The following is a 17,704-nucleotide window of genomic DNA, read 5'->3' as shown; positions in this document are numbered from 1 at the left end:
AGTGTATGGGTTGACATACTGGATCAATATTGGAAGATGGAGTCTTCCGTCACGGTACTAATTCAAGCTGTAGAAAAATGAATAGTGGACAAATATGTAGCTAAGGATCAGCACCACCCATTTTCAGACTTGCTAAAATATTTTACTGTCATCTGACTTTGAATTATGACCAGAAACACAAATATATATGCAGTTGTGCAAAATCTGACTTAACATTTAAAATAATCACTATCCTGGGTTACTCGTTAATCTCATTAAAGGAGTTTAAATTAGAACTGATTCATGAATTATCCCATAGACTGTAAGGTTCGGTTAACAGGCTTCAGTACTTTCAACACAACCAGCTGAAACCCTTTTCCTGAACTTGACAGCCGCCTGCTGGCAAGCGAAAGAACAAGCTGTATAACATAATAGCAACCTGCTTCTGCTGTAATCAATCAGATCCTTTTCATCGAATAGGGTATGAATTACATTAATTTGCAACTGAGAAGGCTAACGATCCCCTGATTGTCCTGTCTTCCATACAACTGCAGGTCTTAACTTCTCGCCTCTAAGGGATTTAATTTCAGTGGTTTAATTTCAGGTGTTCTTCCCTTGTTACTTTTGATCTGTGGTGGTTCCTCCTTTTCTCATGAGAAAGTTGATGTCAACGTTGCATAATACCACATTTAATTGGTGCACGAAAAAACTGCCAAAGGATCACAATCTGTAAGGAAACTCGAGTAACTCACATATCCAAGAAAACTCTCTCCCTCCCACTATTGATCACTATAAAAGAGGAGGAATCAGTAAATAAATCAACAATAGAAATGAGAACACAAGTGTGCTGTGCATAGAATATCCCACTAAGCAAATCAATTACCTTTCTATATCTCCCTCTTGTATTAATAAAGATAGCTACAACTCTGTTTATCATTTTTATTTGTTCCAAGTGAGATTCTGATCAGAGACTAACTGCAGAAATCTTCAAGTAATCCCAAAGAAACAAAAGCAAAAATAATCACTGTTTAGGAAGGAATTTAATTTTTGTGACATTACATTTTTTGGAGCTCTAACTAAATTTGAAAACCAATGCCTGCTCTTTGGACTTAAAAGGCAGATCAAATCTAACAGGTAGCCAACTGAATCCTAGTAAGAGTCTTTACACACACCTCCGCTTTGTCTTTGCATATTCTTCCCTTTGAGACAAGGCGAGATGCCAAGAGAAGAATATACACAATTTCTTAAGACTGTTTTTCTCCTTCCCTAACACACTCCTCTTATAGTAGTCAGGGTTTGTCCCTTTGGATTTACTGCTGCCTCGGGTACTCTCCTTGTGTCCAGTTCTCCTCAGCGGATGGATTTTTGAAAATGAAATACACAGAACAATGAGGGTTCAGTTGTGTTGTTACTACCTTTGTGTCTTTAATAGCTAGTCCACAAAGAAGTTATCATGCCACTATTTCCTATGACCTTTTTTTCACACTAAAAAAAAATGCACCATTTTCAGCACCAAGTAAAAAATTTCTCTGAATTTGAGGACTAAACTGCCCCTCTGGGTTGGAATATATACACCACTGAGGCAGGTACAAAAATATATCCGAACACAGATACATATGGAAAACCTATTTCAGCATTCAGAAGCTTTATATCCTACGTTCATAAAGGAGAAACTTTTAAAATATGCTATTATAACACAGTCAAATAGCAGCGATTTCATTTTAGGGCAAGGTCCAATTCTCAATCACTTTTCCACATGATTAAAGCAAAAACAGTTAAAGCAATCAATGAAATGCCCTCTCCCTCCAGGCTTGTCTGCAACTATAGTTCTTCCAGCAGGACTGTGCGATTCATGCCCTAGATCCTTTTCATCTATGAAGGGAAGCCAGGTCATCATTTTCCTGAGAGAAAAGTTTGAGGGGTGATTGTCTCAGAATATCAACTAACACTTTTTAAATAAGCAAAATAACATTTTTCCACATTTTGGAAAAGATAACTCACTAACAGCAGTGACAGTTTAGCCCTGTGTTTCCACATCCTGCAGACAGAATAAATACCTTTTTCACATTCAGTCAAAAATTGGCCCTTTCATTTTAATGATACAATAAATAAAGTAATATAATTTGTTTATAAAGCTTTAGTTTTCTTTAAATTTTATTTAGAACTATATATTTAAAAACAATTCTGTAAGCATCTCAAAACCAGTAATATTTTCATAGAAATGAAAACATGATTGTTTCCAACAGTTTCAAGTTTTAAAACATTGTAACATACTGAAAACAAGAAAAGAAAGCGTTATTCATAATTTAAGGGTAATGAGTTTAGCTGCATACAACTTACCCAGCAATCCCAGGCAATTAAATTACCACAGGTATAGAATATGTAACACCATCAGAGAATGTGGAAGGTGTAAGTGCATATCTAAGAAGCAACTGTCTTTAAGTTTTGAATTTTACCTGCCTGAAAAATAATTATCTATGCATGAAAAGTTGTACCAGTTAGCTGTTTGCATTACAGTAAAGGAAAAAAAAATCCTTATTGCTCACATTCCTCCTTCACCATACAGATCTTCTAACATTTTCAGAAGTGAAGTCTCCTTTACTGCAGGATGGGATAGTGAAGATTTTCAGATTTTTTGCACTACTAACACTGCCACTGCCCTGATAAATTTAGTTCTCTTCCATGGGTTACATTGCTGCCTAACTGAGAAAATAAATTTGTACCTGCAAGAAAAAGGACACTGAATTTGACTTCTAATTCACCTGTGTTTTTTCTCTCTGTAGGCGACAGAATGAAACCTGAACACAACATTAATGAAACCAAGTCCTGGCCTATAACCAGCAACCCCAAGCACTGTGCTATTACAAATAAATGCTTTCATCTCCAACAATGACTTTTATAACAAGTCTGTTTGTTTTTCCAGTTACTTGCTCTCTAGATGAGTCACCTTTACATGAAGTCTGACATGAAGATAACATCTTTTTTCCTCTAAACAGTGCACCACCTTTTATTTCTGTAGCATGTGAATGTGTTAGCATGGACTGTTCAAATACCAACATTATTACACTGGGCAGTGTAACATTGCCTACGCATAATTAATGCTTGTACAATGCTTTGAAGATATAAAAGTTTATGATTACTGACCAGTAACAGTATTGAACCAATATAAAAACGGGACTAATTTCTACTGAAATGAGTGTGGAAATCATTCAAAGTTATACCATGCCATACTACTACTCCAACAACATTAGTTACCCTAGGTGGGGCTGAGGGAGAAGGGAAGAAATCAATGACTTCCTTTGAAACAAGAAAAAAAATCATCTCAAGTATTAAAAAAATTAATGACATGAACATTCAGCCTTAAAATTAATTGTAGTCTTTACATAATTTCATATGCCTCTTATAAATCTTCACCCCAGATATGTAAAGCGTTGTAGCTGTTCACATTTAAAACTCGGTAAAAAGGAAACAGGTTGTAGCAAGCACTGTCAATCCTTACTTGAACATTTGGTTCAGGCTGTGGGATAGAAGTCTTCATGTTGTATTCCTGTAATTCACATGACAATAAATCATGGCCATGAAGAATTAAAAACAAATGTCACCTTCCCCAACAAATGCAGGAGCATCATCTGCTACATATTTACCCTAGGTTATTCAAGTTTATGCTAGACTCATCCACCCAGCAAAACCCACGCTTACTGGATTCATGAATGATTGACGTATGGGATCTGGCATGTCCAATTGGATTCACTGTCTAACCATTTCGCTGCAAAACCTTCACTCCTCAAGTCTTGGCTCAGTTGCATTATAGCACAGTACCACAAAAAAAAACTGCCTCCAATTCAAGCAGTCACTGGATCCGTTTCCTTCCAGGAATGCACAGCTCTAGCATACTTATTAACCCATGTACTCAAGAACTGGGATAACTACTTCCAATGCCATTATTAAATTCTCAAAATTACTGATTCCTGTAGCTATGTTTGCATGGAACTAAAAAGAAAAACCTAATTTCAATCAGGAACAAACCAACATATTCAAGCTAAGCACAAACATCTTTTGAAAAGGAACCTATCATTCCTGATTGCCAGCAAATCTTAACTGGCCTATGCTAAGCCTCACTGACGCTCCTTTTCATCAGTGAGTTATACCCAGCATACCTAGGTCACAGATGGCACATTCATTGAGCAGACCTTTAGCAAGTCCAAGGAATCAAAGAGGTACTGTCTAATTTATCAGTAAGCAAAATCCATCTTAACACTGGCCAGTATCCCACTGATGTGCTCCCACTGTGTAAGCTGCAAAGTAAAACTTTTCCATCTTGGAGAGATTAATAGTGTCATACTGAAAGTAAACTTAACCACAGCATTCTTAACCCTTCATGTTACACTCTTCCTTCCACATTGTTTTGTGCATGGTTTACACAAAATCACAATCTAACACTGGGAGACTAAAATGAAGTGTACATTTCAGAGCAAGGGTTTTGCTGTTCCACAACAATCATTAAATCACTTTATGCCCTTGACTTGGCACTGTTTCAAAATTATGAAAAGATCAGCACAGGCATTATTACACAGAGTCCTCCTTAATGGAGGTACTTTTACAAAACCTGAAGAGGACCATTTATAATTGTGGCTTTCAGAGACTTCTTCCATTCTTGCAGAAACTCCTTTCCAGTCTTTCAATACCAAACTCAACTAGCCACATTTAAGTAGTGAAATCCAAATACCATTTTAAGTATTTGATGTTTAGAATCCTTAAGACACTTCCTTTTAAAGTACCTCAGTGTAGTAAATACAATTATGTTCATTATCCATAATGTCATGCAGACATACACTTTATTAAAGTAACAGAAAAGAAAGATTATGCAAGAAAGTCACTTAGTGAAAAGCACTCTGAAACAGACTATCAGAATAATTATGGAAAACCCACAGATAATCTCATCAACTCAATATTTAAGAAACAGACACATCCTTAAACATGTTTCTTCTGAGACAAAGTAACAATACATTTCACTAACCAAACTTTAGTCCCTATGTATCTGGTGTAGTAAAAAATCAGTGGTACCACAAATCCAGAAATCTCTTGTCTTCACTGAACAGCTAGTGCACGGAAGCACAATAGGAAAGTAATACAAAATTCTTAGTTTGTTGAAAGATCAGTGAAGATACTCCCCCTGCAACGGCCAGAGTTTACTTTTCATACTTGATATGGAATGGCTGAACAAGTAGTCTCTAAACAAACTATCTACATGAAACTAATTCAACAGGAGACTAACATATATTCTTATTTCCCCAGCATCTGCCTGTTGTCTTTCACTTTGTTAAACTGAAAGTATTTCAGTAGGTTATACCTGATCTACAGGGCTTTTGTCCAACTTTTCAAGTGAAAAAGGTCAGGTTATAAAAGATGCATATACACAAAATGCAATTCCCAAGAGAAAAGAGAGCAGGTCAAGCCCAGAAATATTGTCTGCAAGCATTAACAACCCCAGTGAACAGCAATGCCATCCAACAGCACTCAGGTTGTAAAGACTTTGGTCACAAGAAGTGTTCAGTGGGTCAAAATAACAGCAGAGTTAAAGTAGTCTTAACTTTTTTCTTTATAAATGCAATGAAGACAGACTATTCATTAAATATAAAAGCAGTTTTATAAAAACACATCAGAATTTTATTGCTTGAAGAATACAGCATATGAAAAAGCACAAGAATGTCCAAAAGAAAGGTCACAAGGATCCAAACATATTACACCATACATACTAGATGCAGTAAAATGTTAACCTGAATTCTGCATCAGAAAAGAAAGGTGTAAAAATATACCTAATATTATTTAAAAGGAAAAGACTCATTTAAAATAGAAAGTGTGAAGGTGTTACAGTACGAATTAGAAAAGCCAACACTGCACATTAACATTGTATCACTAGACTAGATTTTCTACCTTTGGTACTTAAACCTTTACAGAAAACCACTTCCTTGGTCAAACCTTGCCTAACATATCTCATATAGTATCCACAAAAGGTTTTTTGTTTTGTTTTTCCTTTTTAAACTTAAACATTCAAACAAGCACTTTTAGTTTTCACTGCATTAATGCATTTAAGGAAGCGTTCACATTTATTCAATATGTAACTTAATGTATCTCAAATTTAAATCAAAGTCACTATGTGACTGACATCTGAATATGTGCCAATTGTACCTTGTTCAGATCTTTATGTAAAAATGGGCACACCATTTTCTGTTTGCGTCCTTATGTAAACAGACTGCTGCAGCCCTCAAGAATTCTAACTAGAGCAACTTGCTGAGGACATAAGTTAATAAAACAATTCATGTTGTTAGAGAGCTATGGGATCATCTACAGCAGCATGCAAGTGGCTTTTCTAGTCTGCTCAGATTAGTGTACCAGAAGATATGCCAGTATTACTTCAAGTAACACATTAAAACTCAGCAATGGACACTACTGTGCTTTATTTCAACACAAAGAACAGCTGCTCATCCATTTATCAACAGAATTTTCAAATCAACTATCAAAAGGACTACTACATAATTTCTGTTCCATGTATTGCTGATCACTCTTGGGGAATAGCATATGAAAAACCTGGACTTACCTACAAACCAATCTGAATGAAGAAAATGCTAACTTTCAACAAGGTATTTTAGTAATCCAGTGGCAATCTAGTCTGGAGAATGTTAGCATTATGCTGACAACAATGACTAATCAAGGTTAAATAAATTCCCTCTTTTATGGTAAGCATGCTCTTAGCTTCAGCTTTTGCCTTCTTAGGCTTGAATACTTAATCATTCCCAGTTATATCAGTGGAACTAAAACAATTTTGTTTCATCAAGCTCCAGCTTTATATTTCAACAATATGAATAGATATGGACTACGAAATACCATCAACAACAGTTAACATTAAACTGGAGTGAAATAATAGAAGAGTTAGTTCTTCAAACCAGGCAGTCTTTGAAGTGAAATATTCAGTTAGGACTGTCAAAGGATGTCATAATAAAACCATGGGTTTCTTTTTTTCACCCCTATACAAAAAATGACTGACTTTGTACAACTCCTATTAAACATACCTTTTCATAGCTTGGTGAAAATGTATTACTTTCAAATTTTAACAAGTGTGGTATTTGAGCATATATAATATTTATTGCCACATACATCCTCATTTTAAAAAGAATTAAGAATTCAGACTCTTACTATGCTGAACTCCGCTTTTTTTCCCCATTAACAGATTATACCTACTGTACCACTCCCCCAAAAAAACAATTAAAAATTCTAAGTAAGATTTTATAGTTTAGTTAAAAGGGAAGAAATGCAAATGTGAATTTAGAACTTTTTGTATAAATCTCACTATATTTTATAAACTTGTTGTTTATTGTAACACTGTTTATTGATCAAATAAATGACGCACTGCTATCTAAAATTTCCATATACACCATTAAAAATCCAAAGTTGATATGATACTGAACCTTAAATCTTCAAGAGTTCAAAAAAAGACAGTTTATACATGTACAGCACACAACAGCAGACACCCCTAGAATACCAATTGCCAGTCCATGATGCATACAAACTTACAGGTAAGCATTCATTTCACTGTTTTCGTTGTGCAGGAAAAATATTTCTTAGTAAAGACAAACTCAGCTGGTGAATTTCAGATATCATCTTCATCATCTTCATCCTGAGAGGATCCTGCCTGATTGGATGCACTGGCTGAGGCAGCAGCAAGCTGTGCTTGTTGAGCTGCTTGTTGCATCTGTAGCCATTCCTGCTGCGCCAGTTCTGCTTGCTGTTGTCTAGCCTAAAGACATGAATTTAATTGTTAAGTCCATTCATAGCTTGTGAAGAATCTCTAGAGCACCTTATCTTTAAAAGCAGTTTTATCTGCACCTGCAGATTCCTCTTGTGTAATTTTTATTAATTGTACATATAAAAACACATCTAGAAGTACCTTCATTATTTGTACCAAGATGTTTACCTATATTTTCTCTTCCTCTGAGGAGGCCACCATTTGGAGGATTTACAGCTACAAAAACAAGAGGCAGGAGCTAGCGTACCTAAGTTCCATTGTAAGGATTGTCCTGAACCACTTCCTAATGGAAAAACTGAGGCAAAGCAATGAAAGTTTTAGGCTTCAATTTCAATGGATCTTTAATTTAACCACAGTTCAGAGATGAGAACAGCCCTATTTTGTTGATTACAAATACTAAAACTTGCAATTATGAAGTCATCCAATTGTACCACAAAGGCACACATTATTACAAAAACATAAAGAAAGCCATTATCTTACTTTGCTAAGCAATCTTCGGAAAACAGAGAAATGCAAGGTCTTCTCAAATTCAGGTATGCAGATTGAGGATGACTTTGCTACAGAAAGGTACAGCCCTTCACTGAAAGGTACAAGATGTTCCAACAAAACATTTCAAGTAGTTCAACTGATGACCTCTACGGTCAGTGAGCGTGGTGCTTAGTTGCTGGCTGGGCTTAAACCACAACACCTCTAAGTTTTCTGGCCATGGTTTTCAGTTGCTTTTTCATCAACTACTGCTGATTTCAACAAGATACTAATCAATTGTGTTAAAGCTAAAACTTCAATTTCTATTTTGAGGGAACATCAGGAAAAAGTTCTGAGAATTAAACATCTTCAAACTTCTTTTCTACTTTTACAAGTCATCACTAAGACTGTAATGATTTCCTTTCTAATCCCATTGCACTCACTGAATTTTCCTATTTTTTTTCCAAAGCATCAACAAATTTTATGGTTTTGCAAACTTCAAGATGCCAAAAGATGACGCTTTGGAAGTGATCAAAGCCAGTTTACCTACTCAGCGAAGTGAAAAAATGGGAGTCCTCCCTTCTTATAAGAAGTGTCACATTTCCTCAGTCTGTTTTAGCATTAAAAGAAAATACTTTTACAGGGGTAGAAATCTCTTCTCAATGAAGACTTTTCAGTATTTCAAGCTTCAAGCGGTCATGAAGTTACAAGGGTTGGAAAACAATTTAAGACATTGTAAAGTTCTAAACAAAGCAAGACAGCAGCATCTGTTCACACAGGAGAGGCATAAATATTTATCACACACAAGATAACAACAGGGCTCCCTACTGACCCTGCTACAATTAACTTTACTGTACACTCAACAAGGTGATACACATGCATGCACCAGGAATCAGAGGCTCAGAACTTCACACTGGATGGATTGTTTTGTCGGTGCTTACCCTCACTACCATATTTATAAAGGTCTCACAGCCATTTCAAAAATGGAAAAAAAAAATTCCATTGAGTTGTATTGACTAAGAAGCTTTATAGGCACTTTAACTTACTTATTGCACAAATGAACTTTTGTGAGGAACCCTCAAAAAAACCCCCCAAATCTGTTACGGCCCTTGTCTTGCACAGAAACTTACAGACATGCATGGACACCGGGATAAGACATTCCCCTGACTTCAAATATTTACCATCAACCAAGCTGTAGGCATCAAAAATTTGCAACATTAACAAGCAAGTATTTTAAAACTAGAGCAAGAAGTCAGCATTAGTGTCATGCTCTAGAATATTAACAAGATTAGCACAAGTAAATGAACATGCATTTGTGTAACTATTTTTAAGAATAATTGCAGTACCTCCAACAGCATATCACAACTAGTAATTTTGAAAAATGAGACTGCCATCTGAATCTATGCAAAGATTGTCCATATTACCAAAGACAATTCTGAAAATGGTTCATACAATCTTGTCAAACTTGCATGCATTGCCTTAATTTAGACATTAAGGCACAGTACTATAAAATTTAAAAAGAACATATCTCAAGGGGTCATTCCTTAGAGAAAGTATAGCTTACGTAAGGTGGCTGTCCTGGTTTCAGCTGGGATAGAGTTAACTGTCTTCCTAGTAGCTGGTACAGTGCTGTGTTTTGAGTTCAGTATGCGAAGAATGTTGATAACACTGATGTTTTCAGTTGTTGCTCAGTAGTGTTTAGTCTAAAGTCAAGGATTTTTCAGCTTCTCATGCCCAGCCAGGAGGAAGCTGGAGGGGCACAAGAAGTTGGAACAGGACACAGCCAGAACAGCCGACCCAAACTGGCCAATGGGGTATTCCATACCATGGGACATCACATCTAGTATAGAAACTGGGGGGGAGTGGGGGCAGGGGATCACTGCTCAGGGACTGGCTGGGTGTCGGTCGGTGGGTGGTGAGCAATTGCACTGCGCATCATTTGTACATTCCAATCCTTTTATTATTGCTATTGTCATTTTAATAGTGTTGTCATTATTAGTTTCTTTTTTTCTGTTCTATTAAACCGTTCTTATCTCAACCCACAAGTTTTACTTCTGTTCCCGATTTTCTCCCCCATCCCACTGGGGCGGGGGGGACGGGGAGTGAGTGAGCAGCTGCGTGGTGCTTAGTTGCTGGCTGGGGTTAAACCACAACAGTGGCCATGGTTTCAGCATTTTTTTATTTATTTTTTGTAAAGTTACTCAGGAGCTAGTACTCCATTAACACACCTTATTTTTTGCTGCTTTTTTATTTTTGTATACTGTGCTAAGTTATTTGAACAAAACAGTAAGTAAAAAACAGGTATCAAACTGACTATTATTTGTAAATCTTACCCTTAATCCAGAAGCAGCCGTATTGGTCTTTCTAATGTTAGTACAGTCAAACAAAAGTTATACACACATGAATTTATCACAACCAGTTCACTGCATGCTGACAATAGGTACATGGTTAGCTGAAATTTTAAATGCCTTAAAATTCATCATGCAATTAATTCTAAAATAATTGGCATGCTGTAATATGAAAGCCAACAGCTATTAATTGTTTCAGCAAGATACAAGTACAGAGAAGAGAAGGTTGCAGTAATCAGACATGGTAACAGAAATGAATATGCATTTTCACCAGAGGAAATCAAGCAAATTGAGACAGTAAGACTCATGCCTTGGATAAGAGGAAAGAGAGAAATCCAAGATAATTGGATCACTTAAGTTTAAACAATGGTCATCTTGTCAAACTAAGAGAATAGTAGAGAAAAAGATGGTGTAGAAAGACAAATGAAATCAGCCTTTAGTCATTTAAACTTGGAGATGTTCACAAACTATCTGGGAAAGCAGGGAGGGGAGAAGGCTGGGATGAAGGAGAATGTGTGTGTGCATGCATGCAGTATTTGCAGGCAAATGCTTTTCCTATGCCTGAATTGCCTCTCTAAAAATGTATACATGAATTCACTCAATTAGAGTCTTGCCAAGAGTAAAGGAAGGTGAGAAAAAACAAATTAGAAGTTTTCAATGACTAAATATTTCTTTCAAAACCTAAGAAATAACATTTGTGTGCTGATGGACAGAAACAGAAAAAGTATTTTCACTTTTTAATGCATCAAAACTGATAATTTCCTAGAACACCAGCTGTCATTCTTTTATTTCCTCAGCCAAGTAATTCTTAATGTATTCTCTACGCTAGAATGCAAATACCTAAGTAGCAGCAAAAAGCACGCTTTTTAAATCTAAAGCATAAAATTTGTTGGTATACAAAGTCCTATATGTCAAATCACAGAAGTAACAAGTAGCAGCATCTTATTTGTTGAGTTTACTTTCCCCAATTCAAACAGGCCAAGCTCAATAGCATCTCAGATGCCACAACAACTCACAAGGAAGGGGATACTTCTTGAGGTACGCACATGTTTTTGTGGCACTAGATCTGCAGCATTAATTATTCCAGCCTCATCAGTACAAGTATTGCTTCACTTACTTTTGCAAATAATTCTTGTTGCTGCCTTAGAAGCTCTTCTTCCGGAATGCCAAGGTTCTCCAAGCGTGAACTGGCCTTTCTTCTCTTTAGTGCTACTGTTTTGCATTCTTGTAAGACTTCTTTTACTTCACTGATATAGGAGCCAAACCCCAAACTTTCTAGTGCTAGAAAGAAAGAAAACACATTTTTATCTTTTACCAAGCTTTTGATAATATATATCAATTTGTTTATTTTAAAGACAAAATAAAAGTAGTAAAAAGTTTGATCACTTTTCTATCATCTAGTGACCAAAATCTGTGTTCTTAAGAAGATCTGACAGCTATTTTCCCTGTGTCTTCTCCCATGCCATGGAAGAGCGCATGTTTTCATGCTAGAAAAATTAAGGTTAGTCAAGTACAACCAAAAAAGTCTGCACTTGGAGAGGATTCAGGGCTTTCAGATATATTTGCCTAGAGACAGGCGTTATTCTTCAAAAGACATCTTTCTCCCATCTTCTACATATCAGAATCTAGCAAAATTTATACAACTGAGAAGTCCTTCCTATCTGAATCATTAACCTTTAATCTCTCTGGGATCTATTTTTTCCAGTTTTGTTGCAAGTCTTCAGAAGAAGGTAAATTAGCAACCTGTAACAGCAAAAGTGATGCATGTAAAATGACTACAGATCCTTCATTAAGGCAGAAATAATTAATACTACCTTAGACTTATGAATTTTAGCTTTTGTCTTTTAATATCTAAATTCATATTTCAAGTGCCAGGAAGCTAAAAATGCATAGTTCACACATAACGTCACATAAAATTATGCATGAGCTCTTTATTGGTTTATTTCTCAACAGAAACCCTTTTATTTATCACCAAAAGATAATGCATTCAGAAACTAAAATCTTGCACTTTTATCTGCCCAAAGCAATCTGAAATGCAGTTATATCCTGCAACAACAGGTTTTTTTTAAAAATGCAAAAGTAACAGGAAGGATTATAAAAAACCCAGGTAGAGCATGTGACAAAAGGCACTCTCTGTTTCCTGATCACCATTTATTTCAATATGCTTCCACACATACACAAACCCCAAAGTGGAAGCTATTACAGAATATGCTAGAAATATTACATAAACACCAATTATACTAGAAACAAGTCTCAGTTTAATAAAACACCTGTTTTATTTCCAGTATTTAAACAAATCAGTTTTCTTTATGGAATGATAGTTGTTTTAACCTTTATCTTACTTTATTTCAACCTTATGTCACAAGCTATTCAAGAAATAGCACCAAAATAAACTGCACAACAGCAATCAACAACGTGTTATAAACAAGCTCTTAGTTACACTAACTCAGACTATATTCTAACATTAATTTTGTAAGCGACATTTTCCTACCCATAATTACGGCAGCATGCCATTGTATCATACACCTAAACAACCACCCAAAGGCATTCTGCAAGTTTTCAGCTTCCAATCTGTACTCAAGACGACAATTAATACACTGTCTTCAATAGGGCAGTACAGTGCAGCTGTCTAGTCATGCAGGACTACCATTCCTTTAACAGGTAACATTTGGCAAATGAATTTACATAATACTTATTTCTTAAGGAAAATAGTTAAAAGACAAACTGGTTTAGAGATAATCAAATTATTTCAGAAACAGGATGCCAGTTCAGCCTCAGCCCACACACACACACTGGAAACACCTTCTTCAATTAGCCCACAGTTTCTACAAAAATTACCAAAAACCTTCAGAAACCTGTTTAATCCAACCTCAGCACATAGGAGACAAATCCATGTCTCATGGTCTAGAACTGGTTATCTAAGCAGCCTATAAATATTTAAGAACTCATTCAATTTTAAAATGTAAACAGTATATACAGTAAACAAAAGTGTGGGTATTTTAACCAAAGTATAAAATTTTAGAAACTCTACAAGTCTAATATCACTAAGACAAACCATCATAGCAAAAACATAGGTGTTCACAAAAGAACATTCACAGTGATCAGGGTTGGCCATCTGCAGCATCAGAGTAAGAACAACTGCCCAATCCGAAGTCAAGAGCAAGATGGGCTTTTACAGAAATGTTAAATGGCCCTTAAAAGAAAACAAATTAATGGAAAGAACTTAGTTATGTATTGAATATAGCACACTAAAAACCCCAAATATCCAAAAAACCCCATGTGATATAACCAAGACAGATTTGTACAATTGTTCAATATAATAAAGCTATGAAGAACCATATATGCACCATAGACCTAGTGCATCAAAATTCTGCTGGCTGTGAAATGACTTAAGAAATTTACTATCTTCTGGAAACACATCAGAACACATGCATGGAAGCAATATGAATTCCTTTATACCAGCATGGTCCTGAAATGGGGGACAAGTGATTACTAGTTTAGCAGAGCTACTGTCCCACCAAAACTGAGAGTCCTATTTCTTGAGTCTGAAATCTACATGTCTACCCAGATTGCTGAAAACTTGGTACCTTACCAAGGTTAGAATGATCACACCAAATTTAAACAACTGAATCCCAAAACACAGCTTTTTGGGCGGGGGGGGGGGGGGGGGGGGGGGGGGACGACGGGACAAGGATGACGACTTCTCTTAATTACAAACACCAAATCACAACTATCTTTTCCCCAGTTTCCTCCCCTCTTAAAGACTGCATGAAGGTGCAGATCTCTGATTAATCAGTTAAGCATAATTAGTTCTACATTTGTTTTTTATACAATCAGGTCATTAATTTCTGAGATTTTTAACTGTCTATGCTCCTTTGAAAGAAAAATAACTTCCAAAGTAAAATCCCAAACATTAACAGTTGTTTGGTTTTTTTTAAACATTAAATGCTAATGTAAACACTGTCAGTATCTTCACAGCCCATGAAAACAAGCTACAGGATTTGCCATCAGTCCACAGCCTACCTTACTGCACAACAGTTCTATGTAGACCAAAGTAATCGAATTCATAAAAATGGTGATTTAACATCTCAACAATTTTGGAATTCAATGGAAGTTTAATTTCTCATAAAAAGCCTGCTTTGTCACAACTCACATAACTATCAAATGAGGCTATTTTCTGTTCCAGGATGGAAGGATATTCATTTGCTTATTAGAGTCTCAGACTCACAGCTGGGTTCCTGATGGTGGGATTCAACAATAAACATGGAGACTATCTCCACTTATGACTGTTACATAGCCTTGATGCCTTTGGGTAGTCTCCAGGGAAGCTGCTTTGTGTTTTATCGCTAGTAGTGAGTGCTTGGCATAGTCTGAGTACATGTATAAAATCAGGTCTCTCATGGGATGCAAGAAGCCTCTGCTTTCCTTTCCCTATGCTGTTAACACTGTGCCAGTCAAGTGTGTTTGCTACCACACAATGAAACACAGCAGGGACTTTATTTATCTGAAGCACAACTCAGTGGTAGGGGGAAGAGTTCTAGCTCAGCATGTGACCACACAATCATTTTAACAGTACAGCAAAGGAAAGGGCATCTTGAGCACCATTGCTACCAAACACGTAAGTACAGTGATGAAGTGCAGCTTCACATTACCTCTAATACAGTCACAATGGCAGGCTGTCACCAACTGCAAAGCATCTCTTTCCCTTCCTCCTTGTCAGTGAAATACCATTCTTGCTCCTTGCTCCCAATCTAGTAACTTCTTGTTTACAGGAACAGTCAGATCAGCAAACTCCCCTGACAGAAAACCATGTTCCCCCGCTACACTCTCAAAAAGCCACAGTGTCAGTTGCATCAGCAATTGCTAGATCCAGATCTAGAGAGGGTACAGAAAGATTCTTCTTGGCACCACCCTGTGTTTAGATTGGACCAAGTATGATGCTATGGCCTTTAGCCTCATTTTACTTCTAAATGAACCAGTTTAAGCATTCAAAAGGAACAAGATATCTGGATGACTACAATGTATTTCAATTACTTAATTTGTTAGCATCATTGTCACAGCGCTACATTAAGAGGCAGTCAAAATAGCAAGTATCTAGAATGTATGAAGATGGATGAAAATGCAGGAATACTATGCCTATATACACACAATCACTGCTTCCAAAATCAGCCATATAAAGCCTCATACCTCACAGAGGGATCATCTGCCAACTGACCAGCATCTGGAAGCAGCTAATAGCACATACACTTCCCTAAAGATAAGAACAGCAGAAAATCCAAGAACAACTCCTTCCCTCTCCAGAGCATTACAAAAATGAATACATCTCCAAAGTTTTCCTTCGCAATACTTGACTAAGAAGTACAGATCTAATTTGAAAATAATTTTTCCCAACTCTAAAATCTGGTAACACAAAGACATAGAACCCCATGAAACACTTGGTTTGCGACCACTTGCTGATGATATGCACACACATGCACATTTTAGTTTAAATTTGTTTCCAAAAAAAGTAGACTAGCCCTAGGGCAGCAATAGGTGAAATCTTTTCTGAGGACCACCACTACTGGGCAAAAAATACTTTCATACATGAATTCCTTACTGTCCTCAACCTTAAAGATCATGTCTATTCCTGGGTTAATAACTGAGCTCAAACATTTTGGTGGCCATTTGAAGAAACCATCCATGTATTATGAAGCATCATACCCAAAGTATGCTTCCACTTGCAAGCACAAGTTTTACTCTTTACATCCTGAGCTGCTGTGATGCAGTTGTTTTGCTAAACTTCCAGGTTTACAGGTATTTTATTTAATATTAAAGCTCATACACTCTACATATTTTCTTTTGCTGTTCATAATCCAGTCAAGTACTTGAAATTCTTCTGGTGAGCAAGCTGATATAGTCCAAAGCAATCAGTTGTTGTTGTTTTTCTCATTTCAAACAGAGAATCATTACCAAAAAAACCCACTTTTTTTTTTTTTTTAAACTAAGTTCATACCATCATGGTCCCGAAAATAGCTCTACCGCAAGTGCTACTGTTAACATCTCTACCAGGCAACAGGATAAAGTACTCTTTCAGTTAAACGATCGGACTCCAAGGATAGCTCTAGAGGAATATTTCACTCTCTCCAGGAACAAGATAGGACAACTCTGGATTGATGCCTGGGGTCCACATACTCAATCGCACATCTTTCATCACTCCCCAATTAGAAAAAGACTTAATAAATTCAGTATATTAATACATGCTGTAAAGGGAACCCGCATAACCGTTCGAAAAAGCAGACCTCGTTCCACAGGTACGAAAAAGACGAATGGATTCAGTGACCTCACTCAAAGCATCACGGACATCTCCGAACCACAAAACGAGAGCTGGTCCTGAGCCCACTCAACAGTCGTCCTAACCACACAAAGACAAACCTTCCCTTGCAATGCGACCGACAAGCCGGACAGCACATACTTTTCCTCCAGACCCTTAAAAGACCCCTGCCTTTTGTCTTTTTTACATAGCTTCGTCTTTCACAAGAAACCACGGAGAGAGTTCCCAGTCGCAGCGGGACAGGAGTGGCTCAAAGCCTGGATGACCCGTGGCGCACCGGGCAGAAGCGCACCGCCTCCGGAAGCTCACCTTGTATGACATGCTCCGGGGAGATGGTTTTCTTCTCCGATTTGTTGCAGATCTCGTTGGCCTCGGAGGAGATGAGGTGGATGAATTCAGTGCAGCAGTTTACCACCAGCTCCCGGGCATCGTTTGCCACGCGGACGTTGGGGAGCGTTTCTTTGATCATCTTGTTGATGGCAGCCCTGGGGATGGTCAGGTCGTCGTCGTTGCCCGACGACGAGGCCATCCTGGCTGCCGCTGGCTCCCCGAGAGGCGCTCGGCTCCCGCGCTCACGGGCTCCCCCTCAGCTCCCGCGCGGGGCTCCAGCGCGCGGGGAGCCGGCGAGGGGCGGGCGGTGCCGCGGGAGGCGACGCTGCGGGGGGCGGGGGGGTGGACGCCGCCGATGGACGAGCGGGCCGGGCCGGGGGGCCGCTACCGGGCCGCCGGTGCGCCGGGCCAGGAAGGGCTGCGCGGGCTCAGGGCTCCCTCGGCCGCGGCGCCTGCCACTGCCGCCTC

At 37.7% G+C, this 17,704-nt stretch overlaps 1 protein-coding gene across 1 annotated transcript; it reads right to left on the bottom strand.

Moving 5' to 3' along the window:
• Positions 1-2,195: 2,195 nt before the first annotated feature.
• On the bottom strand, positions 2,196-17,555 carry DR1 (down-regulator of transcription 1). The gene is made up of 3 exons (XM_049808995.1): positions 17,216-17,555; positions 11,714-11,877; positions 2,196-7,774 (listed from the first exon to the last, which is right to left on the bottom strand). The coding sequence occupies exons 1-3, from the start codon at positions 17,433-17,435 to the stop codon at positions 7,628-7,630; spliced, it is 531 nt and encodes a 176-aa protein (XP_049664952.1). The 5' UTR covers positions 17,436-17,555; the 3' UTR covers positions 2,196-7,627.
• Between the last annotated feature and the right edge of the window lie 149 nt (positions 17,556-17,704).

This window comes from Accipiter gentilis, chromosome 8 (assembly GCF_929443795.1).
Source record: "Accipiter gentilis chromosome 8, bAccGen1.1, whole genome shotgun sequence".
Classification (NCBI taxonomy): domain Eukaryota; kingdom Metazoa; phylum Chordata; class Aves; order Accipitriformes; family Accipitridae; genus Astur; species Astur gentilis.
The sequence above is the reverse complement of the archived record's forward strand: the minus strand, read 5'-3'. Positions and strand labels throughout refer to the sequence as shown.

Bases quoted from the DNA above. Each gene is read 5' to 3' on its own strand.
- DR1 (XM_049808995.1), bottom strand. From the start codon at position 17,435: ATGGCCTCGTCGTCGGGCAACGACGACGACCTGACCATCCCCAGGGCT. The intron at 11,878-17,215 runs GTGAGCTTCCGG...CTTTCTTTCTAG, and splicing joins CCCGGAGCATGTCATACAAG to CACTAGAAAGTTTGGGGTTT. The intron at 7,775-11,713 runs GTAAGTGAAGCA...TCATGTCTTTAG, and splicing joins AACAAGAATTATTTGCAAAA to GCTAGACAACAGCAAGCAGA.